Source organism: Penicilliopsis zonata, assembly GCF_001890105.1.
Source record: "Penicilliopsis zonata CBS 506.65 unplaced genomic scaffold ASPZOscaffold_22, whole genome shotgun sequence".
Classification (NCBI taxonomy): Eukaryota; Fungi; Ascomycota; class Eurotiomycetes; order Eurotiales; family Aspergillaceae; genus Penicilliopsis; species Penicilliopsis zonata.
The window spans coordinates 224,680-251,480 of NW_019208930.1; the positions used below are offsets into that span (position 1 = coordinate 224,680).

A 26,801-nucleotide genomic window follows, 5' to 3' on the forward strand; every position below is an offset into this window, starting at 1 on the left:
CATCATGTTGGGCTCTTGCATTGTTGGATTGGAAGGCGTCGGAGTGTAGACTAGAGTGTATATATGATTGGTCTGATAATTATGACATCATGCTATTTTCCTTTATTCCTCACTTCCTATTTCTTCCTATTCTTCCTATTCTTCCTATTCTTCCTATTACTCTTCCTATTACTACCTTACAGATGGAGATCAGAGACAAAAAAGGCGCGCCAATCCAAGAAGGTGACTACGTGTATACGCGCTACCGGGGGGGCAGCCATGAAGGGGTGGTAAAGACCCTGGATCTCTAGTTATCTTCTATCTACAGTTACTATCCTAATAAGATATTATATAGGTCGAGAGAGTTGTTGTGGATAACACCACTGCCGCCGAGGAGGGAGTTGTCAATCCACCAAAGGTATTAATAATCGAAATCGACTCCAGGCACTGCCTCTGCCTATTCCCTCGCCAGAAAACACCGTTTATCGGGTTTGTTTTTATCTTTCTGCACAGACAAGCTGAACTGGCCAAGCCAGGGACTCTCTAGCCGACCCGCCAGTCTGGGTATTGGAGGGAGTGGATACGCGAGTGTCTTCGTTTGCTGATAGACGAGGTCAATTTAGGTGATGTATACCGATCAACATGGCCATGGCGTGGCTCATAACCCACGCACGTTGAAAGTTCAAGACAAATAGGATTAGTGTCTATTGAGGTAGAGATTGTTGGTAGTAGATAGGTCTATTATTTATTGATTATTCTTGGTAGCAGCTGAAGTATATCTAGCTGAACTGCGCCATTGCAAACAGAGTACACATACTGGTATCTTACATATACCAGGTAAACAAGACAAGACATTTCATTATGAGTAGAAGATGATAGTCACTGGGAGGGCTCCCTGATCACTTCTTCTCTTACTCTTACTTCCTCACTCTTCTCTCACTCTTCTATCCCTCTTCTCTCACTCTTCTTCTCCTTCTTCTCTCACTTCTCACTTTTCACTTCTCCTTCTATGCTTTATTGCTCTTCTATCCGCTCGATATGTGTATTCAGTCTCTTTCCAGTCTCTTTCCAGTCTCTCTAGTCTCTCTAGTCTCTCTAGTCTCTCCAGTCTCTCCTTTCACAAAGCACAATGTTTCCTTTCTTCTTTGTCTGGTCTCTGTTCATGGGTACTGTCCTCTGTCTTTCTTCCTCACCTAGAACCCAGTCAGGTATCGAGTTCGTGCCTGGCTCTGCGCTGCCTCTCCTTCACCTGCCCTACGCCACATACAGAGCAGCCAAGTACGACGACGAGATTGATGTAGGTTTAGACAGCAGTGCAGGCGCAGTCAGCAGTGCAGACGAAGACAGATGCTAATGAATAGGTATATTATTTCAAGAATATCCGGTTCGCCGCCCCCCCCACGGGAAAGCTTCGATTCGAGAAACCGGCTTCTCCCAAGCAAGAAACCACCCTCCAGACAGGCGAGTATGGGCCCTCGTGCATCCAGAACGTACCGCTCGGCCTGTTCAACCTGGGCATTCTCGACAAGACACCCCTGGGCGACATGATCGACGGCGGGTTCTCGCGTTTCGCAGGCGGGACGGACGAAGACTGTCTCTTCCTCGACGTGCAGGTTCCTGGTCGGGCGATCCGCGCGGGCCAAGTCTCTTTTAACCTGCCTGTCGCAGTGTACTTCCACGGAGGAGCGTACACGTTTGGCACGAAGAACCATGTCAGCACCAAGGGGATCTGGAGGCAGGCGGGCGAGGATTTGATTATCGTAGCGGCCAATTATAGAGTAAGCCCACTCAGAATAACATTCTTCTACTTGAATACCCTTTTCTGATTTTCCTTTTCTAATGGGTTTAGCTCGGCGCATATGGTTGGCTTGCAGGGACGTCGATGGAGAACCAAGGAACCCCCAACCTGGGCCTATACGACCAGCGGGCCGCGCTGCAATGGGTGCAGAGCTATATCGGCCTGGTGGGCGGCGACAAGCGCGACGTGAGTGCCTGGGGCGAGTCTGCGGGTGCCGGGTCGATCATGCACCATCTCGTTGCGTTCGGGGGCGCCCAGGATCCCCTCTTCGCCAAAGCGGTGCTCATCAGCCCGGCCTTCCAGCTGCAGTATGACCGTGCGGGGTCGCTAGAGGACAGTTTTCGTCTCTTTGCGGCCGCCGCGGGCTGTCCGTCGGGTAGTCTGGCGTGTCTTCGAGATGTGGACTCCAGGACCCTCCGCAAGGCGAATGCCCAGCTTATCGACAGCGCTGCGGGGGGGACGTCTGTGATTGGACCTGCCAGCGATGGAAGCTGGGTGAGACAGTTGGCCGGGTTGGAATTTGAAGCTGGTAAAGAAAATACTAGTCATCTCTAAGACAAGATGTTTGAAGCTGAGATTTTTAGGCCACTATTGGAAACAGCTCGAGTCGCTAGTCGTCACGCACACGTCGGACGAAGCCATCCTGTTCACGCCGCTGCGCGTGTCGACCGACGCCCAGCTGGAGAGTCTGGTGGAATCCATCATCCCGGCATACGCCAAACCGAGCGTCGCCCAGTCCATCCTGGACAAGTACGGGGGCACCGCCGCCAGCCCGCGAAGCCGGTACAAGGCGTTTGTCCGCGACGCGACCTTCACCTGCAACGTGCGCACTCTGCTGCAGGCGTACGAGCAGCGCGTGTGGAGCATGCAGTACTCCGCCTCCCAGGGGTTTCATAGCTGTTACCTGTGGGCGTTGTTCTTCGACCCCAGCGCCTCGTTTAACCTGTTTGGTCTACATATCAAGCTCAACCTGCTGCCCTTGCTGGGGAATGTCGCCGAGCGTCTCCAGGGATACCTGACTAGCCATGCCATACATGGTGACCCGAACATTCGCAGCAGGAGTGCGGCGGCGGGGTCGTCCCCGCGCTGGCCGCCCGCCCGTCCAACCAACGATACCTACCAGGATGTGCTGGATGTAGGTAACCTGGGGTTCCGTCTGATCACCAACTCACAGATCTCCGACGACAGCGATGCCCACTGCGGCTTTGTCTCGCAGATGAGTCGGGCTCTGGTGGAGTTGGGAGGGTACGGCGTTGACGTGGAGGAGGGCATTGAGGACTTTAAAGATGTAGACTCGGGCACTGATTCTTTGCCTGACTGGTTAATAGTAGATAGATCTTGATTAAATCGAGTTACCCTCTTCATACCGTATACTTATACTCCTCCGTATGGACGCACTGTAAGGCTGACATGTGGCGTATTTCGGCTATCGGCTGACATTACGGAGTAGATACGAACAGTATTAGTCATGTTTTCTACTTATTAAAATCTAATACTCTTACTCAATATATTATAGTAGTACTCCTAACAAGTAAATGGTCAATTTACGTTCAATCCTAGACTGTGGGGTAGACATACTAAGTACATGTGGAGTATGTAGTTGACCTGGTATTCCTAGTAGTATTAGCATTAGCAGTAAGTACTGCCAGTGATACTACTTAGTTATACTCTATACTACATATGTAGTATAACTACTATAAATGATACTCTAGAGTAGATCTCACATAATCTACTATAGTGTTTTTGAAAAAAAAAATTAACAGCACGAGTAGTCCAGATCCAATAGTCCAACGCCTCATCCAGACTGTGAAAGTCCTAAGATCAGCCCCTGGAAAATGCACGAATGACAGGCCAGAACCGCAGCGGCTGGACTGTAACAGGCTGTAACAGCTATACTAGTACCTACATTAGCAGGATGCAGTATTATACAGAGTAATACAGAAATTAGAATTAATTAAGGTAGTAGTAGTAGTAGTAGCAGTAGTAGTAGTAGTAGTATTTATTTAACTACCTAGGCATGTATTATGTTCTCGACAATATATTCCAAGCACAATCAAATTCTACAATACTTAATATCTACAATCTAGATTCTACAGTAATAATCAAGCGGGTCAAACACGTAACCTCCTCTCCAGAAAACTCGCCAAGACAAAACGAACCTATCCCAAGCCTTATCCCAGACCAGGGTTCCTCCACTCTAAACGCGGCCCTGAGTTTCCGCCTGGTTTGATCAACGGATTCCGTCCCAGCGCATTACGTTGCCCGAGGGGTGTCTGGCTCGTTTTATCGCTGCGAATCCTTTGAATATGGAGCATTATACCGAGCATACGGAGTCCAGGACCCTCCACGATTCTTCTAGAGCGCCGCTCTGGCGTTTCTGATGGGCCATGCCCCCGTTTCGCCCTTTGCCTCTCTGAACTTTGGCACGGCACACGCTCTCCGGCTTTCTAACTAGTACCGTACGGAGAGTTATTCTTATTAGTACTTCTCTCTCGCTCTTTCTTCTTCTCTTCCTCTCTCGATGCTCCTCATTTTGTGTGCGTGTATATAGGTGAAATACCCTGCTGTCCTTCTTGAATAAGTTGGTCCATATCCTGGAGATCTTCCTCTCCTTTCTCTCTCTCTCTCTCTCTCTCTCTCTCTCTCTCTCTCTCTCTCTCCCTCTCTCTCTTTGTAACTCTCTTTCCAACTCACCAGCTCTTTCGATCTCTCGATCTTGCTGTCTTTCTTCTTTTTTTTTATTTAATGATTAATAATGAGATCGTTACTCTGGGCTTCGTTATTACCTCTCTTGGGTACGGCTGCTGCGCAGTCTGATAACAGGGATGACCTCGTTTCTTTCGTCACAGTAAGTGCTACCTTACTTTCAAATCACCCCTCTTTGAATCGCTCTAACTTGTAACCAGTTGCCGGACGTTCAGGTAGTGAAATTTGACGTCAAATACCATCACCGTGAGGCCGTCGCTCCAGGATATTGGTTTGTGGCGCCCTACGGCGTCATTACACCGGAGCCTGAAACCCAAAGATGGCAGCCCTGTCAGGTTGGCCCGCATATTTATGATGCCGATGGGGTACTTCTCTCTCTCTCTCTCTCTCTCTCTCTCTCTCTCTCTCTCTCTTGCCTATACATGGTTGTTGACTGGACTAGGAACTGGTATGGACGGGCTCTTGCCTGTTCGACAACCTAAACGTCTTCGACTTCAAAGCGGCGGACAACATCGAGGACGGCAGCTATCATTTGTCGTTCATCGTGCAGCGGACGTATAGCGGTAACTCCAACAGGGGGTTTGGTATCGTCTACAACAACGCCTACGAAGAGGAATATAAGGTCGAACCCCCCAGCTATCTCTCGAGCTTCAACATGCACGAATTCAATGTTCTTCCGGGGGGCAAGACGGCTCTTGCCTGCTCATACCAGTCGGAAAACTTGCCCATGGGCGAGCTCGGCCGCCCCGATGAGTCCACCTACGTCCAGGTCGGCGGATTCGTCGAGCTCGACCTCAAGACCGGCGACCCGGTTTTCGAGTGGGACTCGCGCGACCACATCACCATGGCCGAGTCGGTCAAGTACAACATGTTTTCCTCGCCAGAGGGCAAGCCCGGCTGGGATTACATCCACGTCAACGCCGCCGACAAGGATGCCGCGGGCGACTACCTCCTCTCCGCCCGCTTCACCAACACCATCTACAAGATCTCCGGTCAGGACGGCCGCATCCTGTGGCGCCTGGGCGGCAGCAAATCCGACTTCCAGCAGGACTTTACCTTCTCCAAGCAGCATCACGTGCGCTTCATCTCCTCCAACGACACCCACACCGTCGTCTCCTTCCTTGACAACGCCTCGGACGAGGTCTCCCAGGATGAGCGCTATTCCTCGGCCCTCTTCATCGAGCTCGACACCACCACCATGGTCGCCAAGGCCGTCCGGCGCTACAAGCGTCCCGACGGGGGGCTCACCCGGCTGCGCGGCAACGTCCAGGATTTGAAGAACGGCAACGTCTTTGTCAGCTGGAGCGAGACCGGATACCATTCCGAGTTCACCGCCGACGGCGAGCTGCTGATGGAGGCCCGGTTCTCTTCCGAGCGCTTCAACACCTACCGCGCCTACAAGTTTCCCTTTGTCGGCCTCCCCGCCGCGCCCCCGGCCGTCGTTGCCTCGGTGTACGGCACGCGCAGCAACGATCTGACCACCGTCTTCCACGTCAGCTGGAACGGCGCCACCGACATCGGCTCGTGGAACTTTTACGCCCGCGCCAGCAAGGACGGCGCCCCCGTCCTCGTCGGCACGGCCAACAAGACCAGTTTCGAAACCATGTTCATCGCCGACGGCTACCTCGACTGGGTCACCGCCGAGGCCGTTCACAAGGACGGCCGCGTGCTCCGCACCTCGGAGGTGCAGCGCAGCATCGTCCCCGACGACTGGAAGGCCGTCGGCTTCGTCGAGGCGGACCCCTCGGCGGATGATCCTTCCAAGCTTTACGGCTCCAAGAGCGCTGATTCTTCTTCTTCTTCTTCTTCTTCTTCTTCTTCTTCGTCTTCCGCCGACTTCATCTCGGATAGCACAAGCACAACCAGTGGAACAGGCAGTAGCGATACCCAGCGCGAGCAGAAAGCCATCGACGCCATCTTCCTGGCGTACGACGTCATTCGCGGCACGGCCCGCCTGCTGATCGCCATCATCGTCCTGTGCGCCATGGGCGGCATCGCGGCGGGCGTCTTCTGGGTCCTGCGCCGCCGCCGCCAGCAACAGCAGCAGCAGGCGTACGCCAGCATTCCCTCGGAGGAGGAACGGCCCATGGCCGAGGTAGACGAGCGGCCCCGCTCGCCTGTGTCGGCTCACAGTGTATAGCTTATTGTATAGGGTGTGCTATACTGTAAACTGTATAGTTGGTGTTACGATGCAGCATTCTTGGTGTTATTATATATAATTAGTGGTAGCGTTTGTACATAAATCTTCAATTTTGATTCATCATCTCACAGTGTAAATGCAAGTAACTAGAAGCCTCAGTCTCTGACTCTGTTGAGCCAAGTACCTAGGTACTCACTCTGTATCTCAACCCACGCTATTCCCCATTGGGTTCACGCCAAGTCATCACTCTCCGTACCAACCACCGTTAACTACCCAGGTACTCCGTCCGTATCTACTTAAACTACCTAGGTATTCTGTACTCGTACTCTGTACTCTGCAAGAGTTAGCACAGAAAAGATCAGCCAATGTCCCTGTTCGCCCGGTCCACGCAACTGCCGAAGGTCGTCGTCTCCGTCTCCGCTTCCCCCCTGCGCACCGGTCTCGCGCGCCCCTATTCCACCCCTCGGAACAATTCGCAATACAGCCGCACGCAATTCAAGGTCCTACCTTTCATTGCCATCTTTGCCCTCGGCTCCGGATCCTACGTGTTTCTCGTCAAATCGCGAGCGAACCAAAACAATAAACAATAAACATAAAATTGTTTTTTTTTTTTTTTAACATCATAAGAATGTCTCGATTCTCTCCCTCCGAAGTGACCGTTGTGTTTGTGCTCGGTGGCCCAGGAAGCGGCAAGGGCACCCAATCCACCAACCTCGTCCGTGATTATGGCTTCATCCACTTGTCTGCAGGGGACTTGCTTCGAGCCGAACAGAACCGCGAGGGAAGCGAATACGGCGATTTGATCCGCACGTATATCCGGGAGGGCAAGATCGTGCCCATGGAAATCACAGTTGCCTTGTTATCCAACTCGATGGCGGATGCTATTTCAACAGCTTCCTCTTCATCTTCTTCAGCAGCAAAAGCTCGCTTCCTGGTTGATGGGTTCCCGCGGAAACTCGACCAGGCGGTGTTTTTCGAAAAAACAGTCTGTCCGTCCGAATTCACCCTCTTCCTTACCTGTCCCGAGGAGGTGATGGAGAAACGGCTCCTGAAACGAGGCGAGACGTCCGGTCGGGACGACGATAACGCAGAGTCCATCCGCAAGCGCTTCCGTACCTTTGTCGAGACTAGCATGCCCGTCGTGGATGCCTTTAGGGAACAGGACAAGGTCGTCTCCGTCGAGGCCACGGGTAGTGTCGACGAGGTGTATGAGCGTATCAGGGAGGGGTTGAAGACCAAAGGGTTGCATCCTTTATAAGTTTGCATCCTCCTACCCGGCTTTTTTCCTTTTAGAGATCTACTTGTCTAGCCTACTATTAGTCTATAAGTCTTCGCATAGATGTATCTACTTTTGACATGACATTCCGTATCTAGAAGAAATAAACAAAGTGCAAGAAAAAAAAAAAAAGATCACTCGACTACTAATTCGGCCGGCGGCTGCTGCTGCTGCTGCTGGGTCTGGGTCTGGGTCTGCTGCTGGTTCTGCTGCTGGTTCTGATTCCGTCGGCGCTCCTTGGCCTTATCGCCAGTCTTACCCTCGGCAGCGGCGGCCGCGGCAGCAGCAGCTTGGATGCCGTCACGGATGAAGCGTTCCCGTTCGGAGCGGATAACGCCCAGGACGGACTCGAGCGAGCGGCGCCAGACCATCAGGCGGCCCTGAACCTCGGCCCACTGCTTCTCGCCAAAGACGCGGTAGGTGGCGCGGTGGACGAGAAACTCGGAGCGGAGCTGGGAGAGCTTGCCCTCGACGAGACCGGCGCGGATGGTGTCGATGACCCACTTCTCGACCTCGTCGGCGGGGACGCGCAGGGCGGTGGCGATGCTGGCGTAGGGAATCGAGCGCGACGGGGTCGAGGCCGCCAGCGAGGCGAGGGTCAACAGGCGGATCTTGGTCTGCAGTGGGGTGGCGATGTCGGCGAGGACCCCGCCCGAGATGGTGGCCAGCGGGGTGGCGGCGACGAAATCCTCATACACGTCGAGGGTGTCGGAGGTGAAGATCTCCAGCAGCTCGAAGAGGGTGCTGTCGCTGGCGCGCAGGGCCTGGATGGCATCCGAGCCCGTCACGGGGGTGAAGTCGAAGACGGTGGGGTTCTGCAGCGACGACTTGAGGGCACGGATGGCCAGCTCGCGCGACTCTGGACGGCTGGCCTCCCCCGCGGAAACGGTCTGCAGGGCGAGCACCAGGTGCTCGTACGCCAGCTCGCTGTCGCCGGCGGCCTCGGCGGCCTCCGTCACGGCCAGGTGCAGCTTGCGGGCCTCTTCTTCCTCCAGCTCCCACGCGGTCAGCCAGCCGGGCAGCTGGTTCGTCAGCTGCGGCTTGAGGGCCTCGTACGCGTACGCAGAGCTGCTCTGCCGGATCACCGCCACGATCGCCAACAGCACGTGGTACCGGCTCGAGTCCGAGGGTGCGAGCGTGTTGAAGATGGTGGTCAGGATGGAAATGGCAAGCGATGGGCCGAACTGGGGAGACGACTGGATCGGCTTGGCGAGATACGTGCACAGGCGCGAGAGGAACATGTCGGGATCCGACGCTTGGTGGATGAGGTGCAACAGCAGGTTATACGCAGAGGTGATTTCTGTGAAGTTTTTAGTCAGCCTCTTTTCACTTTCACTCTGTCTCTCCCTGGCTCACCCTTCTCTGGCGCAGTGTTTAGCACGGCCGCCGCGGAGACCAGCTTCTTCAAAACCTCATCCCGCTGCTTGAGATCCGGCTCCTCGTCGGCCTGTTCCTTCTCGCGCAGAGGCTGCAGCAGCGGGGTGATCTCGGCCTGGACGCTGGGGCCCTCGTTCTTGCGCAGGGTGTCGAGGTACTGGGCGAACTCCTCGGCCAGCTCGGTGAAGCTGCCCTCGATGAGGAGGGTGGTGGTAGGGGCCGGCATGATCGGGTGCAACGGGTGGTCGATATGCTGGAATGAGGGCGAGAGGGAGGGCGAGAGGGCAGGTGTGGTTTGGGAAAAGGTGTTGGGTTCGGGTGGAGTCTATCGATAAGTTGGAGAAATTTCAGTGTGTGCTGCAGACTCTTGGCGAGCGTGGAAGAGAGAGAACAACAAGAGAAGAGAGCAGCAAGACAGAATTATTTCCTACGACATAAAAATTCAGGGATTCTGATATGATAACCAAAAAAATATTAATTTTTATATTTGGTTAAGCGACCGTCAGGATTGGTTTTTAATTGGTGTTTGGGTAAAATCTGCTATGAAACCAAAGTGGTACAATAGGGTAGGTACTCTGTACTATCAAGGTATACAATGGATATAATGACTACTATTATTCTATGGAAGATAGTCTCAACCAGCAAAATCGCGCTGACATCAATAGAAGGTGCAGGCGTCAATTAAGGACAGACGTAAAAGTTCGTACCATGAGACATGAAGAGAGAAACCAAACAACAGACGGCTAAACAAAAAGACATGGCACGTGCCGAGTACAAGATACAAGTGCGGCGGTATTGGGTAACAATGAGCAGAGCGCATCGAACTATAGACTCTGGGAGGGGGTGGTGGGATTCAAATTATTTCCAGGAAGGGTAGTGTAGAACGGTATGCTCTACAGCATGACGCGGAAGGCGACGAGGAAAGCACCGACCAGCAGGCTGGTGGAGTGATCCTGGGCGATACGGAGGGCGGCAGCAGCACCCGAGGAAGTTGCGCTGGACGAGGCCGAGGCGGTAGTCGAGGAGGAGCCGGTGGTGGTGGAAGCGCTGGCCGTGGCTGAGGCGGTGCTAGCAGCGGTCGAGGTGGTGGAGACAGCGCTGGCGTTGAGGGTTCCGCAAGTCTCGTTGGCCTTGCAGGACTCCTGGGCATCGAGGTTGTTGGGGTTTTCTTCAATGCACTGAGCGTAGGTAGCCTGGCAGACGTAGAAGGGGACGGTCTGCTCGTAGAGAGCGACGTCGGCCTCGGAGCCGTTGGAGCAGACGCAAGTGAAGGCGAGGGTGGTCTGTCAATCCGACCAGTCAGCCATTGACCTTCTTCTTCTTCATGAAGGGGAAGCCAGGATAAGATTTAAGCATACCGCATCGCAGGTGTTCTCATCGGCGACTCCACCGCAGATCAGAGGGCAGCTGTTCCGCTCGGCAGTACACCATTGAGCTGGACGTCATGAGTCAGTGATGAAACAGAAAAGAGTGCCAACGAATGGCGAAAAAGGAAGAGGAAAGAAAAAAAAAAAAAAACGTACAGCGCTCAGTCAAGGTGGTATTGTCAATGTCGAAGCCATAGGGGAAGGTGTAGTTGCCCACGGCGGTGGCCATGAGGGCCGAGAAAATCAAGGCAGCGGAAGTCAGCATATTGATAGTGACAGCGTCGGGGGGTCAGTAAGTAAAGAATTGGCTAAAGATCTAACTGATGCTGTCTAGCTGGGTCAAGACGAGAAGAGAGACAGAGAGACAGAGACAGAGAGAAGAAGAAGAAGAAGAAAAGAGCTGGACAGAGCAAAAGGCAGCTGCCAGGCCCCCCCGGCTTCCGCTGGAATAAATAACCGGACCATTGCTTGGGCTGGGACGGCGTGTTGGTATTGGTGGTGACGATGACCAGCAAAATTCTGCCCTTTCCCTTGTTGTTGTTAGCAGTTCGTTCCTTCCCTTCGCGGGGGTCCTCCTTTCGCTCCCAAAGAGGGCAAGTGTCGGAGGTTGCACCGGGTGCCAGTCACAAGACTCGCGGGCTAGGCCTGGCCGGGACTAGGGCAGGCACAGGCAGTGGCTAGTGCAGTGGTGTGATTGGCTGGGATACACGGCTAGGCCCGGAGCAGTTAGGCTAGTGGCAGCCGAGATGGTGACCTTGTTCTGAGCATCTTTAGTTAATTGCCTCTTGGTGGTGGACTCATTAAACCAGAGATGAGACAGGAGTGTTGAGTTGGACTTTAGTCTGACAGTATATATTATAATATACTAGTGATATAATACAGAGTCAATCAAGAAGTATACTACATGTTATTCTACATAAGTACTCCGTATGATAGTACTACCCATATAGTACTACATAGAGGCATGGTTGGGTACTCTATGGGTAGCTACTAGCTGGTAACACTATCACAGCACTATCACACTGATAAGCTAGCAATAGACTAGTACATACTCCTATTCTACATAGTACTTATTAGCAGCCACCAGATAACTAGATCTGACCCTGTTCTTAGTCTTAGTATTAACCCTGTATTTACATAGACTACGTAGTACTGTCTTCTGTCTTCTGTCTACTACTATTATCTAGCTCTACTACTACTACTAATGTCTCTACTACTACTAATTCTACTCTATCGCCTACGTACCCCCCCCACTAGTGGCTCCACTGATCTTAAATACAGACAGAACAGACGAGTGGATTTACAGAAAGATTGTTTGGTTTATTATCAGGGAATGGAGGCACAAGGAATAAAAAGACTATCAAATAGCTATCACTAGTTACTCTGTAGTATATACTCCTAGTTACTATATATTCCTGTATATTACCTAATTTCCCGTCGTCCGCACTGCTCCTTAATTAAATAATAAATAGCGAATCCCTCGTTATTCCAAACCGAGCTACCTGCAACCATCTGAGACGATTACGTGGACAGCGACTACTAGAAGCAGGATTATGTCGTCCATCACTGGCCATCAGTGGTTTAAGCACGTGTACTAGTACTGCAGTAGAATAATATACCCAGTATCTCTACAGTAGTTAATAACTGTTAATTACTAATTTATTCAAGTATTATCTAGTTACTAGTTATGTAGCGTGCCGACAGCCGAGGCGATCACTTGGCTATCAGTCACAGTCATACTCCGTACTACTAGTCATACTACTATCATACAACTCACTCCATAGAGACCATAGTTACTCATAGACTACAATGATTGTCAAACACCCGATTACTTCTCCCCTCCTCAGTCACCCCGACTACACCCCCATCGAAACCACATCGCGCCAACGCCTCCCCACCGACGAGAATGGGTTCTTCGCCGGCACCCTGGCGACAGCAACCACCATCCCTCACGTCCAGACCCTGACATATAACAAACTGGTCCCGCTGGCGAGCTCGGGAGTCGAGCTCGAGGTCGAATCAGCATGGCGGACCCCCCTCGAGCCACCGGATATCCTCATGCTCCTCTCCCTGGCTACCCCGGGACTAAGCGGCCACCCGGGCCTCGCGCACGGCGGCCTGCTCGCCACCGTGATCGACGAGGCCATGTCTCTTGCCCTCGAGGCCCATTCGCAGATCGTCTCGAGCTTCTTCACCGCCCAGCTGGATGTCCGGTATCTGGCTCCTGTGCCTGTTCCTTCCGTGGCTGTCGTGCGCGCCAAGGTCGTTTCGCGAGCCGGACGCAAGAATACAGTCCGGGCAGAGATTCTAGACAATGGGAGGATCTGTGTAGAAGCTCTAGGGGTATGGATTGAGAAGAGACAGACTCATAAAATATAATCAATGCTTATCATAGCCATCTGATCGGTTAAATACCTAGCTCTCAAGGTTCTACAATTTACCAATATTCCGACTCGCACTCACGATCAATCCAACCTGCGTGCTGAGAGCAACCACGTCCCCCTCTTCATCCAAGATCGTGACATCAATGTCCGTCCGTCCGTTGCATACCACCTTCGACTGAACGCGACTGTACAGCCATTGCGTCTTGCCGGGAAGCAGATGTTTCTTGAACTCCACGTTCAACGTCACGCTGGGATACCAGAATGAGCCACCAGTACCATCAGCACTGGAATTCAAAGCAATGCTTTGCAGCCCGTCAAGTGCCGTAGGGAAGATATCAGTCAAAAACGCAACGCCTTCGTCCGTCCATGGTGTAAGTATACCGTACGGACAAAACCGAGCCCACTGATCAATAACATGGGAAGAAGAATTCGATCCTGTCGATTCTTTCGATTCTTTCGATTCTTTCCCCGGAGCATACAGATCAGCATGCTGCGTCGCTCGCCGGAACGCAGAAAACGGCGGCGTGCTCCGTTTCCAAACCCCATCAGACCCCGTAGCAGCCAACGCCGCCAGATTCACCTCTCCAGACGGTCCTGTCCCTTTAACCACAGGCGGCGAGGGACTCCACCGCGTCAGAGCAGAGACTCCCTGTTCTGCTCCCGGCGGACTAACAGTGATATACCCCGCTACTTTGGTCTCGTAGTCGGAGCTGCTGCTGCTGCTGCTGCTGTCCGAGTTGTCGCTTCCTTTTCTCTGCGACAGCGTGACGTGGATGGTACTTGTTCTGCGGCCGATTTTCGCATCCTGAACCGTTAAAAGGGCTTCTCCGGCCCTTGTCCGTCGCAGATACGAGATCTGCATCGAGATGGGGACCGGCATTTCTGGAAACTGCGTGGAATGCATGTGTGCGAAATGCGTCGTCGCCAGTCGGTACAGTATCGCGGCGGTGTAGCCGCCATGGGGGACTAATCATTACATCAGATAGTACACATTTAAATACATCCTCTTACTTTGAAGTCTAGGTAGATATTCTGGCTTACCCCTTCCTATACTCCATTCGTCTTGGAGATGGGCCGTGTACCGCTGGCCGAGAGGTGAGGGGCCAACTGGCGTCACGGTGATGGCTTGTTCAAAGGACATGATGAGCATAGTATACACTGCTTGTAGAACTATAGTAAGTGTAGAATAGACTACTTATGACTACTAGTTATTGTAAGTAGGATGGTCAATAAATAGTACTCTTCGGATAACAGTTACCTCGGTTGATGAATAAGCGTGTGATAGTTTTAACTAATGGTTGAAGTGCGTCAACCAAGCAGGGTTCCTATATTAATTTTAAGTCCATATGAGCGTAATGATTTATATGATTTCTATCTACCAATATATAATCTAATAAGTAATAATCTGATACTATAGACAGTGTTAAGTGTCGATGCATCTATAACACTCCCGTCACTCAACGCATACCGGGCCCTCTAACCAGATTATGTACTCGTAGCAAGCTTCTGCAGACAAGAAAGAACACCTAAGAGAGAAAAAAGTTAGCCATGTCGATAGAATAGAAAAAAGGTAGCCATGTCGATATAAAAGGATAGGAAAATACATACCAGTCACTCCTTGCGTAAGAGTCGCTTTGGCCTCTGTACTGCGCGACCCCAGCGTGACCGTCATGGCGTACTCGACCGCATGGGAGCTCTCGAGCTTGTTCGCCCAGCGGAAGACGGGCTCGTCGTCGCGGGTATCTCCAATGGCCAAGAGGAAGTCGGGCGACGGGGTTTCATTTCCATTGCTGTTCAGACAGTACTGCCAGACCAATTCGGCAGCAGAGGCCTTGGTCGTGCTGATCGGTTCAACAATCAGAGCACCCTCGACCGGCAGCGCGTGGATGCCCATGCTCAGACAGGCATCGTTGATGTGGCCCGCGCATTCCGAGGCAAGCCGGGACGCCGTGGTGCGGTCCTCGGCGGACCCGTAGTGGAAGACCAGCGAGCAGTGACGCCGCTCCACCCAGCTGCCCTCGGCACGTTCCTGGTAGTACGCGAGAATCGTATCCACGCTGGTCATCCAGTCCTGCGTGTGTGCCTGGTCGGTCAGGTTCTGCCAGGTCTCCGCATGGGGTTCGCGCACGAAGCACCCGTTCTCGGCGATGAGCCCTAGTCCCGCCACGCGGCGGAACAGACGCTCCATCTCCTCGGGCATGCGGGCGCTCATCACGTACACAATGTTGCGCGGGTCCTCGGCCAGCTCCGTCAGCGTGGTGATGGCCCGCTGCGGCGTGGTCAGGATGATGCTCCGCGGCGACCCCCACGACGCCAGCGTCCCTTCGTAGTCGACGATCAGGAGCCGACGCCGCTGCGCTTGCTGGTACCGCGAGACGAGGGCGTCCACGTCCAGCCGGGGTACCGCTAGGGCCTCGCGTGCCGACTGCTCGTGCCAGACCGTCGCCAGCGTCTCGGAAAACGACTTGACCCAGTTTCCCGTCGAGTTCTGCAGGACGGCCGCGTGCAGCCGCTCCCACACCTGCTGCCGTTCCGTCTGACTGCGCGCCAGCGCCGTGTGGATGGCCTCGGCGCACTGCCGGTAGTCCCACGGGTTGACCAGCAGCGCGGCGTCCTTGAAGATGGACGCGCTTCCCGTAAATTCGCTGAGGATCAGCGAGCCGTACGCCTTGTCCCCGAATTTCCCATCCTGGCAGTACACGAACTCGTGACTCGTGAGGTTCATCCCTTCGCGCAGGCTGGTGACCATCAGCGCGTCGGCGACGGTGATCAGCGCCAGGTATTGCGGAAACGCGAGGTCCTGCTTGAGAAAGACGAGGGGCTGGTGCGCCAGTGTCGAGTGGCACGAGTTGATCCGCATCGCAATGTCCGAGATGGTGGCTTCCAGCTCCGGCTGCTCGGTCGTCGACGTCGCCACCTGGATCAGCACCACCTGGTTCCGCCACTCCGGGTAGGTGTTGAGGAACAGCTCGTAGCTGAGCAGCTTCTGCCGGATGCCGCGGACCCCGTCAATCTTGTCCCGCGACACGATGAGCCGCTTGCCCGCGTACCGCTCGGAGATGGTCTGGATCCAGTGCTCGACATCCGCCGCCTCGCGGCGTCTGTCCCACGAGGTCGGATCGATGCCGATGGGGAATTTGCCCACGTTCACGAACCGGTCCTCGAGCTGGATGCCCTCGTTGGTGGCCTCGACGCACAGGATCCGGCTGCAGGTCTGCAGGAAATGGCGGCAGTACTCGTCCGTCTGGAAGCCGACGAGATTGGCGCCGAGAATGCCCTCGAGGAGCTCCTTGCGCGGTGCCAGACAGCGGAACACCTCGGACGATGGAAACGCGATGTGTAGGAAGAATCCGATCTGGGCATCCGGGAGCAGCTTGCGCAGCATCGCGGGCACCAGCAACAGATGGTAGTCCTGCACCCAGACGGAGTCACCGTGCCGCCAGTTTTTGGCGATCCGTTCGGCAAACGCCTGGTTGACTTTGACGTAGTAGACCCACGAGTGGTCCTCATACGCCTTGCTCTTGGGGTTGTCGGGGATCTGGTAGTGAAAGACGGGCCACAGGATCGTCTTGCAGAAGTGTGTGTAGTGCCCGTCAAAGTCGCTGTCGCTCACATACACCGTCAGGGACTTGTACTCATCCTCTAGCTTCTCCGAGATGTCATCCCGCGTGGTCTGGGACAGCACGTCCGTCGGCATCCCCAACGTTCCCACCCACAGCTTGTCTTGCAGATACCCCGCGTCGTTCGCCGACCGCACCGCGTTCCGCAGCCCGCCATTGCCTTGCTCTGCCGGCTCCACGGTCCAGTCTCCTCGAGAGAAGGACGCCATACTACCGCGCGAGAACACCTCGCGCGGGGGTATCGCATGAAAGGCTACCGGGCGCGGCACCTCCCGCGGGACCACCGTCGAAGGGGCCTCTGCGTGTTTCAGAATCGAGGGCGACGGCTGTGCTATCGCCTTGAGTTTGGGCTGGCGGAAGCTGCCGGCCGACCCCCAGGTTGGAGAGTGGCTCTCGCTCTCCGTGAGCGGATGCAGCCTGTCTGCGATCGGAGGGAACTGGTCCGTCAAGGCCTCCTTATTTGTCGTCTTGGCGAGCTCAGGTGCGAAGATCCGTTCATCCTCCGTGGTCGCCCCTGGAGTGAGCCCGACCTTCTTCTCCTCCGTCTGCCGTTCAAATAAGCTGACCGCTGCATTGGCGGCCGTCGTCGTCGTCGTCGTCGCCGTTGTTGTCGTTGTCGTAGCGGGGGGGGCGGCCGCCCCGGGGGTTGCTCTTAACGTTCTGGGACTGGCCGAGCGTGAATGACTCTCGTCAACAGGGAAGTTGACAGTGTAGGGAAGGAATCTAGATCGTCAGTCAGCTTTTTTTCCCCAGCGAGAATTCGTGTTCAGTGGCCTTCAACGCACAGAGACGCAATGAAGATCGTCATGGTGAGGGGCAGCGCAAAAAGTTGCAGCAGACAGCAGTTCACACCCTCAAGCTGGGGGGGGAGGGGAATAAAGCGAATAATATTGGAGAGCAAGCTATAGCAGCAGAAGAATATAAATGAATATATACTCGATAATTAAAGAGCGATGACGACGGATTCTTGCTGGGATCAAATCTCGCTGTCCTAGAAAAACTGGAGGGGCCGCTACGTCATGTGATATGCCTGAGGCAGAAGACTCAAGAGTACAGAGTAGATTATATAGACACACTCGAGTAAACGCCTCTGGGATGCAATGGATTTATAATGAATATTGTATACTATAAATACTACTACAGGTAATTTCCCATGAGTTTGTTTCCATCAATTAAGGCCATACAGTGAAGACGTGAGGCAGTAGAGAGTACTGTGTGTCGGCCTTAGGCATCCACACGTGACTCTATCTTATCTAGGATTTCTGCCTTGCCTGCCTGAAGATTCTCTCTCTCTCTTCTGTAAAGCACGGAATGCCCCTGCGTCTGACGTCTGCACCAGTCTCGGGCCTCAAGAACCGCAAATCCAGTGCCCCCCGGCCCCGAGGCTCGCCGTTTGCAGGCCATGCTCGCCGCAAACCCAACACGCAGCCCGGCGGGGTGAAGAAGGCTGCTGCTTCTCACGCTGCCGACGACGACGAGCAGCCTCTCCCCGACACGGGCGTATCGCAGTATATCCCCGAGACAGCCTCCGTGGAGGATGTGGTACAGGCGATCGAGTCTATACGGGATACCATGTTCGAGGAGGTACCGCAGCGCGCAGGGATGAACAGCACGCGGATCGCGCAGGTGCTGACGTTGCGGCGCTCGCTGCCTCCCCTGGCATCCGTGGCGCACGTACACACCCTGCTGAATGGGCCGACCCGCGTCGAAAAGGAGATTTTCGAACTGGTGACGAGTGGTCGGGTGAAACGGCTGGTTGTGCCCGGGCGAGGAACCGACGCGGCGGGGTTGGGAGACTGTCTGGTGCTGGCAGAGGATCTGGAGCAGTTGGTCCGCCAGAGTGATCTGAACGAGCATTTGCAGGGTTTCTCTCTCTCTCTCTCTCTCTCTCTCTCTGAATGTTATAGTAAAAAGATGCTAATTGAGTAGATAAATTCCTCCAGACGATATCAAAAGATACTTCCATCCCGACAGGCGCGTTCGCACCGGACGAGTACCTGGCGCTGGTACGTGCTGGTTTTCTCGTGTCAGGCAGAGGCGCACCCCCGACCAGCGTTTCTCTGTCTCTCCCCAACACGGGGCCTTACCTGCGTCTGCTGAGCGCGGGGCGCAACCACCTGGTGGCCCTGCTGCGCAAGTCGAGCTACAACGAGGCACCGCTGGAACTGCTGCGGGACCGATGGGACGGGGCGGTGGAATCGGAGCGCAGCTTCAGCGTGGCCAAGCGGGCGCGCGGGGAGTTTGCAGGGATTCTCCCTGGCAAGACGAAAAAGTGGCGGGAGTTGTATGGGATCAGCTTTCGGTGGGCGGTAGAGGAGGCCCTTGGGGCGGGCGTGATTGAGATCTTCGATACAGGGAGTGTAGGAGTGGGAGTGCGGTTGTTGTAAATACCTCCTAGTCTAGGATTATCTTATCTTACACTCTCTCTACTTTACTCTCTCTACTTTACTCTCTCTACTCTACTCTCTCTACTCTACTCTCTCTACTCTACACACAATGCTATCGCTCACTCCCCTCCCCCTATCCCGCCTCCCCTCGCACCCGACTCTCCCAACAACAATCTCGCTTTCCGAATTCCTCCCCCCCCTCCTCTCGGAAACCCAGACCTTCCTGTCCGCAATCCCCTCGACCTTTCAAAAGGAGAAACTCGTCTCTTCGCCCCCCTCGACCGCAAAAATCCAACTATCAAGCTATAAAAAGCACCCAAGCCCCAGAAGCGAAAGGAAAGAAGAACACTGGTTCTCCCGACGGAGCGTCCACGCCAACGAACCCGTGCACGGGACGGCTTCCTTTGTCGAGTTTCAGGATGGGCTACGATATACCCATTCCTTGAACGAGGGGGAATACACGCCTAGTATTGTGAATGTGACGGCTTTGCTTGAATGGGAGGGTTGTTTTTTCGATGGATGGAAGGTAGATTTAGCTGGTATTAATCCTACTACCTACCTACCTACCTACACGGTACAGACCTATATTGGTGATGGGTTATGTTAAGTATAGGTACAAGTTTAGTCTATTCAATCACCCATGCATTCCCCCCCCTCTCACCACGCACGTTTGTCAATCTTGTTCTCTGCGCGACGGAACCGGACGGCTCAGGATTCATCACCGTGCAGATCCCCGTCGAGTCGAGCATCGTCACACAAACACAACCACAACCACAACCAGAATCCAAAACTGTATACGGCGTTTACACTAGTGTCGAGCATGTTAGGCTCCACGGCACATCGGTGGAATGGGTCATGGCGACCACGTCGGACGCCAAGGGTTCGATTCCTGGCTGGATGCAGAGGAGTTATTTGCTGGGCGGGGTGCCGAAGGCGATTATCAAGGATGTAGGTCTTTTTATTGACTGGGTGGATAGGAAGAGAATAACAGTAGAGTCTTGAGAATAGTGTGAAGGAATAGGTAGTACAATGCAAGTATACACTACTATGAACAGACAGGCAGAATATGTATCGTCATACATGCCCTTTTGAACTCCAAAACTCCCCAGCTTTACATCCAGAACCATCATCCATTAGTGCATCATGAACCAAAGAGATATTAGAGGGGGAAAAGGTTTAAAAAGAGAGGTCAATATGGAAAAAGGGAATGGAAAAAAAGGGAATGAAAAAGGAGAATGAAAAAGGAGAATAGAGAAAAAGAATGAGAGAAGAAAAAAAAAGGACTACCGGTCCTGGAGCTGCGCGCGAAGAATGGCCATCTCATTCTTTAACCCGGCTAGCTCTTCCTGCATAGACCGTATGTACGCCCACAGCTTGTCTTCGCGACTGGAATCCAGCTGCTGGTCCGGCTCGTGCCCGGGGTAATGGCCGCGACTGTTCTGTGTCGGGTCTAGCCCGGGATTCGAATGGCCGTGTAGATGTGGGGCGGGGATGCTGCTGCTGCTACTCGTCCCCGGCCCGTGGAGGGTAAACCGTGAGTCTGGAGAGGTTAGCCCGGGTGGCGGCGGGAGCTGGGGCGGGCCGGTCTGCGTTGGCGGCGGCGGTAGACCTAGGCCAGTATTGGATGAGGAGGAATGGTTGGTAAGAGATGATGGTGGAGCAGGGCCCGAGACAGAAGACCGCGGGTAAGAGGTTTGTTGTGATTGTGGGGGAAAGACTGGTGAGTGCCCTCGCAGTAACGGCGCAGCAGTGGTGGTGGTGGTGGTGGTGGTGGTGGTTGTGGCGGCGGCGGCGGCGGCGGAGGAAGAGGATAAAGGTTGAATACCCTCCGGCCCATGGCCGAGCTGGTGCGACGACATGGCGTTTGGTGATAGGGACTTGGGGCTGTCGGTGACGTTGGCCACTGGGGCAAAGATGGAGGCCCCCGACGGTTGGCCGACGGGCGGGAAGGTCAGGTTTCCGGGTTGCGAAATGGGCGAGGTGGAAGTGCTCGACCCCCCGTGGCTGGTGGGCGGCGGGAACAGGCCGCCGGGGGAGGGTCGATTGGCGGCCAGCGGCGGGTACGTGCTGGGCTGGCGCGGTTGGTAATGTTGGTGAACGCTGCTGGTGGAGTTGGAGCGCATGGGGTCTCCTCCGACAGGGGCATCATGTTTCTTGATACTGGGCATGTTGAATTGTCGCTCGTCCTCTTCGTCCATGCGTTCCGGTTCGTCATAGACCAGGCCGTCCATGGAGTCATGGTGGTGGGCGGCAGCAGCAGCGGCAGCAGCGGCGGCGGCGGCGGCGGCGCCGACCCCGCCGCCGCCCATGCCCGGGTGCGGACCGTCGACGTAATCGTCTTCAGGGACATAGCTGCCCATACTGGCACGGCGGCCTGCACAGCCACCTTGGCCCTTGTTATGGCGAGCGAGGGCGTCACCCCGCGCAAAGCGTCGGCCACACTTGGGGCAGATGTGGGGTCGTTCGCCGGTGTGCAGTTTGGCGTGGCGTTTGAGGTCGTGGAGGCGGCGGAAGCGGGACTGACAGGTCTGGCAGACGTAGGGCTTTTCCTGACTATGGGTGAGCAGATGACTCTTGAGGTTGTGATGGCGGGTGAATTCGGTGGAGCAGTAAGGGCAGCGGTGTTTCTTGGCCGAGGGCGAGCGGGAGCCGCCCTTGTGGAAGCCGGAGTTGGGCAAACTGAGCCCGCGCCGCGGATCGTTCAGCCCCCCGGTCAGCATCGGGTAGGAGAAGGCCTTGTTGCTAGCTTCCTGGGGCAGATCGCCGTCATCCCGGGGGCGGGAAGGGCGGTCGCCACTGTCCTGGGAGGCCGTTTCCTCTATCGGCCCGGGACTAGCGACGGTGGTGGTGCTGTGTAGAAGAGGCCCCGGGGCGGAAGAGGAGTGGTCCGGGGTACCAAAGGAAGGGGAGGTGTCGTGCATGTGGGCATGGGAGTCAATCTGCATCTGATCGACGGGGTGCGCGTGGTGCGACGATGACAACAATGATGACGACGACGACGACGACTTTTCGAGCGCCTCGCGTGCGACCTGTGAGCTACTACTACTACTAATATGCTCTGCTGTCATTGTCGTCGTCGTCGTCGTCGTCGTCGTCGTCGTCGCGGCAGCAGTGGCAGCGGTATCCTGATCTTGCAGATCCGCCGACCGATCCATCTGGCCGGCACTGGCGGAGATGGAGGCCATTCGCGAGCGGGAAACGTGAAGACCGGCGCTGGCGATGGAGGACAGACTCGAGTCAGGCTTGGAGTGTTTCAGGAAGACGGTGGAGTCAGGCGAACTGGTGATGACGGGCTCGTTGCTGGATTGGATCAAAGCAGCCATGAATGACCGATCGCAAGCAAGGCCGGTCGGGCGAGGGAGAAGGAGGAGGCCGGGGCGGAAGGAGGGGGCAACTTGGGAGGTCATGTCAGCTTTTCCAGCTATACGGAGTTGAAGAGATAGATAGAAAAATTAAAAAATAAAAAATCGACCGCCACCAGGATGGCAAATTGGAGAATAATGAATCGATTTAATTGTCCAGAGAGCGAGATCAAGACATACCGTCGCGTGGGGCGTTGGCTCCCTGGGAGACGGAGTGTGGCGCAAGCTGACGGGGGTTCAGCTTTGGCAGCGTCAGAAACACAGCCGATCGGCCCTCTGGGCGGCGAACAAGGCTCCCTCCGGGGGTAAAAATAGCCGTCTGCCTTGCTTTACGGAGAGAAGCAGAGGGCTAGAATTATGGTTCAACAGCCCACCCAAATTTCTTTGGTTGAACGAAGGTGAAAGAGGGGGGGAAAAAGCCGCCAGGAACCGTGGCGGGTGGGAGAGAAAGAGAGAGAGAGAGAGAGAGAGGGAGGGAGGGAGGGAGAGAGAGAGACAGGCAGTAGTCGCTGCCTCCGCCGTTATCGTTGTCGCTGTTGTAACGGTTCCCAGTCCGTCATGTACAGAGTACCGACTTGAATGAGAGCTGGCGAGACGAGTATGGACAATAGAATAATAAAAAAAAATCAATAAACAACAGGTCCAGCAGGGCGACAAGGGAAACCAGAATAGGCGAAGAGGAAGGCGTTTTAGGTTGCGCGAACGGAAGCACGGCGGGCGAGGTTCAGGGAAAAGCAAGCGGCTAACTGCAAGAGGAAAGGGACACAGGACAGGGTCTCAATGACATGGAGAGAGCGAGTGCAGCGCAACGAGTGGGGAGGGAGGGTCGAGGGGAGGGTAAATGCACCGAGACACGACGATTCCAGTCCAACTCGCAGGCAGATCGATCGATGCAGATGTTTTGGTGTTGGACGAAGTGGCTGGAGGCTGGAGGCTGGAGCTGAGCACAGGTGACTGAGGCTCTGCCAAGTACCAAGGTAATCTGATTACGTCAGACAGTACCTTACGTACTAGTACTTAGGTACTCCTAGGAGGTCCTAGTACCTAGGTAATTACTAGGTACTAGATACTCATAATGACTAATAATAAGAAATATCTGATCTATAATATTATCAATGATTTACTGTCCTTTACTACTGGTGCAGTACTAGGTACCTACCTAGGTATACTCTAAGGTATAGTACCTAGTACTCTGTACAGTACTGTCAGTAATACAGTGAGGCTGTGTTTCGGCGAATCGTGGCTGGCGGAGAGCGAGGCGTCTCGGTTACAACAAGGCGGTGAGGTAATACCTGTTCTTATTGGATAGCCTACCAGTTGTACCTTAGGACAGAGTACTGGATTATGTACTGGATTATGCTGGATTAGACTGGATTATATACTGGATTATACTCTGTACTCAGAAGATATCTGCACACTACATTTACTACATGGTTACTAGTTATTTATATAACTATCTATAGAGTGGTACTAACTATAAAAGTAAATAATCAGCCTATGTATAATAGAATCTATAGAATACAAGATACACTATTATGCTTAAATCTGTTGTTACTCTATACTTCATTGAAGAACATATAGAGTAAGAACAAAACTAATTTGCCTAACTTTATACCTATTATTATAGTCTACTATGTAAGTACCCTACTCGGACCCGAATGTGATTATGGTACGAGTAGATACCTACCTTAGGTACCTTAGTAGTTACTCCGTACCTGCTGGTGCATGGACTCTGAGGTACCTGGTAGGAGGAGGTAAGGTACCTCTGCACTGGCCAAGATTCCTTGCGGCTGGATTCAAGATCTGATTGGTTCGGGTGATCGCCCACTGCACCCCCCCAAAAGCAGTGCGGATTCTCATTGGCTGCTCGGATGTGATTCGTCGGGGCAACTGCTTTAGCCCCTCCTACTTTGGCCCAATCAGAACCGCGAACAGCAGCATTTGGCACATCTGTAGCCGCCGGCCCTCGGCCAATGAGCGTCTGCAATGCCTGGCGCTTGCGGCGTGCTCTGCCGCTCTGATGACCTTCAAGACGGCGTTGTTTCCTCGCTCGAGGAGGACAGGCCGATTGTCCTTCCTGTCCTGTTTTCTTCCCCCCTGTTTCCTTTGTCTGTTGTCTCCTTGCTGTGCTCCTTGACGTGCTACTGCTGGCCTGTATGTTCGTTAAGCTGGGCGTGGTTTAGGTGAGTCTATACTTCCTACCGAGGTCTACTCTTAGCCATTCTCTAACCCAGTACATACAGCGTTGATTGACTGCGTGGTGATTCTTTGCAACAAGACAAGAGCAGGTCTCTTGACAGCCAAGATCTATATACTATACGAACTACCCTCTTCTATCATGTCCTCCAGTAACGGTCACGATCACTCGCCACACACCTACGAACCTACATCTCCTACAGATCTCATCGGCGGACGTAACTCGGGCGTCATGACTCTGCCTCCACAGCAGCTGCAGGAGTTGCAGGACCTGCAACAGCAGCAGCAGCAGCAGCAGCAACCCTCCCAAGACGGGAACTCAAGAACAAGGAGTTTTTCAGAGAAATCCTTCTCGTCTCTCAAAAGCCCCCGTGCTGCTCGCTTTGCTGAGGCCACCTCGGTCCTGTCGCCGGTCGACGGTTCACCCTGTGGAGTAGTAGACCCATCTGCTGGCCAGACACAACCGCAACAACAGCAGGAGAAGACTCTCAACAACGTCTCCGACCTGGGGTTCGGGTATGTGGCCGACAATGATCCCGTGCGCCGGGCAGCGGAATTCCGTCCGCCGGCCTCGCCGCTCAAGAGCGCCTTGAAATCTCCAGGCACGGCCCGGACATTGAACCCGCTGAGTCCAACTTTCCGGGAGGAGTACATGTTGGAGAAGCACGAGAAGGCTACGGAAAAGCAAAACGCAAAAGACCTCGTAGGTTTCTCCTTCCCTCGTTTATGAAATGTCAAGCAATGAAGAACAATCATATACTGACCATTGCAGAGGGTCAAAACCCGTGTGCGCCTGGCCAAGGCTTTCCTCCGCGTGGTGAACTTCAGCTGCAGCATGATCGTGCTGTCGTTGCTAGCAACGACGTTGACGGTCTTTGAAGCGACCAAGTCAATCCCCGAGAGGAACAATTTACCCCCCTGGGCGATCGGCACGAACCCCTGGCCGCAGTACTTACTGTTAGCGCTGGCGGGCGTCTCGGTACTAACCTGCCTGGCTGTCTTTTGGGGCTACTGGAAGGGCGGCCACAAGCGCGCAGAGAAGCTGGCTGTCTACTACTCAACCTTCTCCGTCTGCTACTTTGTCTTCGACCTGATCATGTGGGTGGTGGGCGCCGCCGTGTTCGAGAACGCCAAAGCCAACGGCGGGGGTGAGGACTTGTGGGGGTGGTCGTGCAAAAAGAACGAGCGCTACGACCTGTTCAAGGACGACGTGAACTACAGCCTGTTATGCCGCCTACAGGACTGGGGCCTCGTGTGTGCGATCATCGAGGTCGTCATCGAGCTCTTCGTCATCCTCATCTACGCCGTCGTCTTCTACCGCTTCTACTCCAAGCGCCGCCTCATGAAGACAATGGACACCCGTGACCGCGCTCGCTCCGATCTGTACCTCGCCCAGCTGCGTGTCCAGTCCGCCCCCAACACCCCGGGCTTCCTCCACCCCATGACCCCCGGCTATCCTCCCAAGACCCCCAAGTCCGCTACTACCTGGGTCTCCGTCGCCCCCATCCAGGAATCCACCGGCGAGCACGACCACTCGGACTCTGACCCCTACAGTGCCGCAGAGAACGGTTACTCCTATACCGTTCAATACGCTGTCCCGCAGTCTCCCACCCGCCCGCCCCAGGCATTTCACCTGCAACCGCCGCCGATCCGCGTCCAGCACGCCACCCCGGTCGTCCAGCAGGCTGGCTTTGCCGTCTCTTCTTCTTCTCCTCCCCCCAGCAATTCCTCCTCACTATCCTCTCCGTCAACATCGCCGTCGCCGCCACCCCCGCAGCACCACCAACATCCACGGAATCAAACAGCATCTGTCCCCGCTTCGGGAGAGCAGAGCTTTGGCTCTGTCCCGATTCCGGGAGCATACTAATTTTTTTTTTTTTGCCCCTTCTTTTCTTTTTTTGTTTATTCTCTGTGTTTGTGTGTTGAGCTTAATTCCCCCCTCCCCCTCTTCTTTAGAGTGAAGTCACTTGACTGTTTCTGATGGAGGACTGAAAGACTGAAAGACTGAAAGAACTATAGTATGTATATTTTGATATCCCTGGCTTTGATGTCTCTGCATGATCAATCCACTGTAATGCCAATCACTTCCTACAATCTTACTTTTCTTTTGATATTGTAGATTGATTATAGGGCTATCTGTATATTTCTCTTGAAAGCCAGTTATGCATCTACGTCGCCATATCACTTAATTATCAGGCTTATTATTTTG

At 54.2% G+C, this 26,801-nt stretch overlaps 13 protein-coding genes across 13 annotated transcripts; 8 read left to right on the plus strand and 5 right to left on the minus strand.

Moving 5' to 3' along the window:
* Window positions 1–182: 182 nt before the first annotated feature.
* ASPZODRAFT_75499 (hypothetical protein) lies at window positions 183–674 on the plus strand (the record flags this gene model as incomplete). Its single annotated transcript, XM_022730051.1, has 3 exons — window positions 183–269; window positions 335–397; window positions 603–674. 3 exons carry the CDS (start codon window positions 183–185, stop codon window positions 672–674), a joined length of 222 nt encoding a protein of 73 aa, XP_022577488.1.
* Window positions 675–1,108: 434 nt separating this feature from the next.
* On the plus strand, window positions 1,109–4,232 carry ASPZODRAFT_19957 (hypothetical protein; the record flags this gene model as incomplete). The annotated part of the gene is made up of 5 exons (XM_022727505.1): window positions 1,109–1,276; window positions 1,341–1,757; window positions 1,829–2,306; window positions 2,362–3,065; window positions 4,137–4,232. The coding sequence occupies 5 exons, from the start codon at window positions 1,109–1,111 to the stop codon at window positions 4,230–4,232; spliced, it is 1,863 nt and encodes a 620-aa protein (XP_022577489.1).
* A 300-nt stretch (window positions 4,233–4,532) lies between these two features.
* On the plus strand, window positions 4,533–6,623 carry ASPZODRAFT_19958 (hypothetical protein; the record flags this gene model as incomplete). Its single annotated transcript, XM_022727506.1, has 3 exons — window positions 4,533–4,625; window positions 4,684–4,848; window positions 4,926–6,623. 3 exons carry the CDS (start codon window positions 4,533–4,535, stop codon window positions 6,621–6,623), a joined length of 1,956 nt encoding a protein of 651 aa, XP_022577490.1.
* A 307-nt stretch (window positions 6,624–6,930) lies between these two features.
* Window positions 6,931–8,019, plus strand: ASPZODRAFT_136854 (hypothetical protein). Its single transcript, XM_022724150.1, has one exon. It carries the CDS (start codon window positions 7,252–7,254, stop codon window positions 7,879–7,881), a length of 630 nt encoding a protein of 209 aa, XP_022577491.1. The 5' UTR covers window positions 6,931–7,251; the 3' UTR covers window positions 7,882–8,019.
* On the minus strand, window positions 8,019–9,721 carry ASPZODRAFT_136855 (hypothetical protein). Its single transcript, XM_022724151.1, has 2 exons — window positions 9,256–9,721; window positions 8,019–9,199 (listed from the first exon to the last, which is right to left on the minus strand). Exons 1-2 carry the CDS (start codon window positions 9,500–9,502, stop codon window positions 8,034–8,036), a joined length of 1,413 nt encoding a protein of 470 aa, XP_022577492.1. The 5' UTR covers window positions 9,503–9,721; the 3' UTR covers window positions 8,019–8,033.
* Window positions 9,722–9,788: 67 nt separating this feature from the next.
* ASPZODRAFT_136856 (hypothetical protein) lies at window positions 9,789–11,210 on the minus strand. Its single transcript, XM_022724152.1, has 3 exons — window positions 10,800–11,210; window positions 10,635–10,711; window positions 9,789–10,559 (listed from the first exon to the last, which is right to left on the minus strand). The coding sequence occupies exons 1-3, from the start codon at window positions 10,906–10,908 to the stop codon at window positions 10,170–10,172; spliced, it is 576 nt and encodes a 191-aa protein (XP_022577493.1). The 5' UTR covers window positions 10,909–11,210; the 3' UTR covers window positions 9,789–10,169.
* A 1,242-nt stretch (window positions 11,211–12,452) lies between these two features.
* ASPZODRAFT_19962 (hypothetical protein) lies at window positions 12,453–13,022 on the plus strand (the record flags this gene model as incomplete). Its single annotated transcript, XM_022727507.1, has 1 exon — window positions 12,453–13,022. One exon carries the CDS (start codon window positions 12,453–12,455, stop codon window positions 13,020–13,022), a length of 570 nt encoding a protein of 189 aa, XP_022577494.1.
* A 51-nt stretch (window positions 13,023–13,073) lies between these two features.
* Window positions 13,074–14,168, minus strand: ASPZODRAFT_75347 (hypothetical protein; the record flags this gene model as incomplete). Its single annotated transcript, XM_022730042.1, has 2 exons — window positions 13,074–13,993; window positions 14,069–14,168. 2 exons carry the CDS (start codon window positions 14,166–14,168, stop codon window positions 13,074–13,076), a joined length of 1,020 nt encoding a protein of 339 aa, XP_022577495.1.
* Window positions 14,169–14,374: 206 nt separating this feature from the next.
* On the minus strand, window positions 14,375–17,497 carry ASPZODRAFT_136859 (hypothetical protein). Its single transcript, XM_022724153.1, has 3 exons — window positions 17,433–17,497; window positions 14,636–17,370; window positions 14,375–14,553 (listed from the first exon to the last, which is right to left on the minus strand). Exons 1-3 carry the CDS (start codon window positions 17,453–17,455, stop codon window positions 14,513–14,515), a joined length of 2,799 nt encoding a protein of 932 aa, XP_022577496.1. The 5' UTR covers window positions 17,456–17,497; the 3' UTR covers window positions 14,375–14,512.
* Window positions 17,498–17,828: 331 nt separating this feature from the next.
* Window positions 17,829–19,034, plus strand: ASPZODRAFT_104338 (hypothetical protein; the record flags this gene model as incomplete). The annotated part of the gene is made up of 2 exons (XM_022720858.1): window positions 17,829–18,511; window positions 18,574–19,034. The coding sequence occupies exons 1-2, from the start codon at window positions 17,959–17,961 to the stop codon at window positions 19,032–19,034; spliced, it is 1,014 nt and encodes a 337-aa protein (XP_022577497.1). The 5' UTR covers window positions 17,829–17,958.
* On the plus strand, window positions 18,946–20,177 carry ASPZODRAFT_1250144 (hypothetical protein). The gene is made up of 2 exons (XM_022721413.1): window positions 18,946–19,573; window positions 19,648–20,177. The coding sequence occupies exons 1-2, from the start codon at window positions 19,144–19,146 to the stop codon at window positions 20,034–20,036; spliced, it is 819 nt and encodes a 272-aa protein (XP_022577498.1). The 5' UTR covers window positions 18,946–19,143; the 3' UTR covers window positions 20,037–20,177.
* A 140-nt stretch (window positions 20,178–20,317) lies between these two features.
* ASPZODRAFT_154959 (hypothetical protein) lies at window positions 20,318–22,357 on the minus strand (the record flags this gene model as incomplete). The annotated part of the gene is made up of 3 exons (XM_022726154.1): window positions 20,318–20,763; window positions 20,860–22,076; window positions 22,182–22,357. 3 exons carry the CDS (start codon window positions 22,355–22,357, stop codon window positions 20,318–20,320), a joined length of 1,839 nt encoding a protein of 612 aa, XP_022577499.1.
* Window positions 22,358–24,734: 2,377 nt separating this feature from the next.
* Window positions 24,735–26,459, plus strand: ASPZODRAFT_146550 (hypothetical protein; the record flags this gene model as incomplete). Its single annotated transcript, XM_022725191.1, has 2 exons — window positions 24,735–25,295; window positions 25,365–26,459. The coding sequence occupies 2 exons, from the start codon at window positions 24,735–24,737 to the stop codon at window positions 26,457–26,459; spliced, it is 1,656 nt and encodes a 551-aa protein (XP_022577500.1).
* Between the last annotated feature and the right edge of the window lie 342 nt (window positions 26,460–26,801).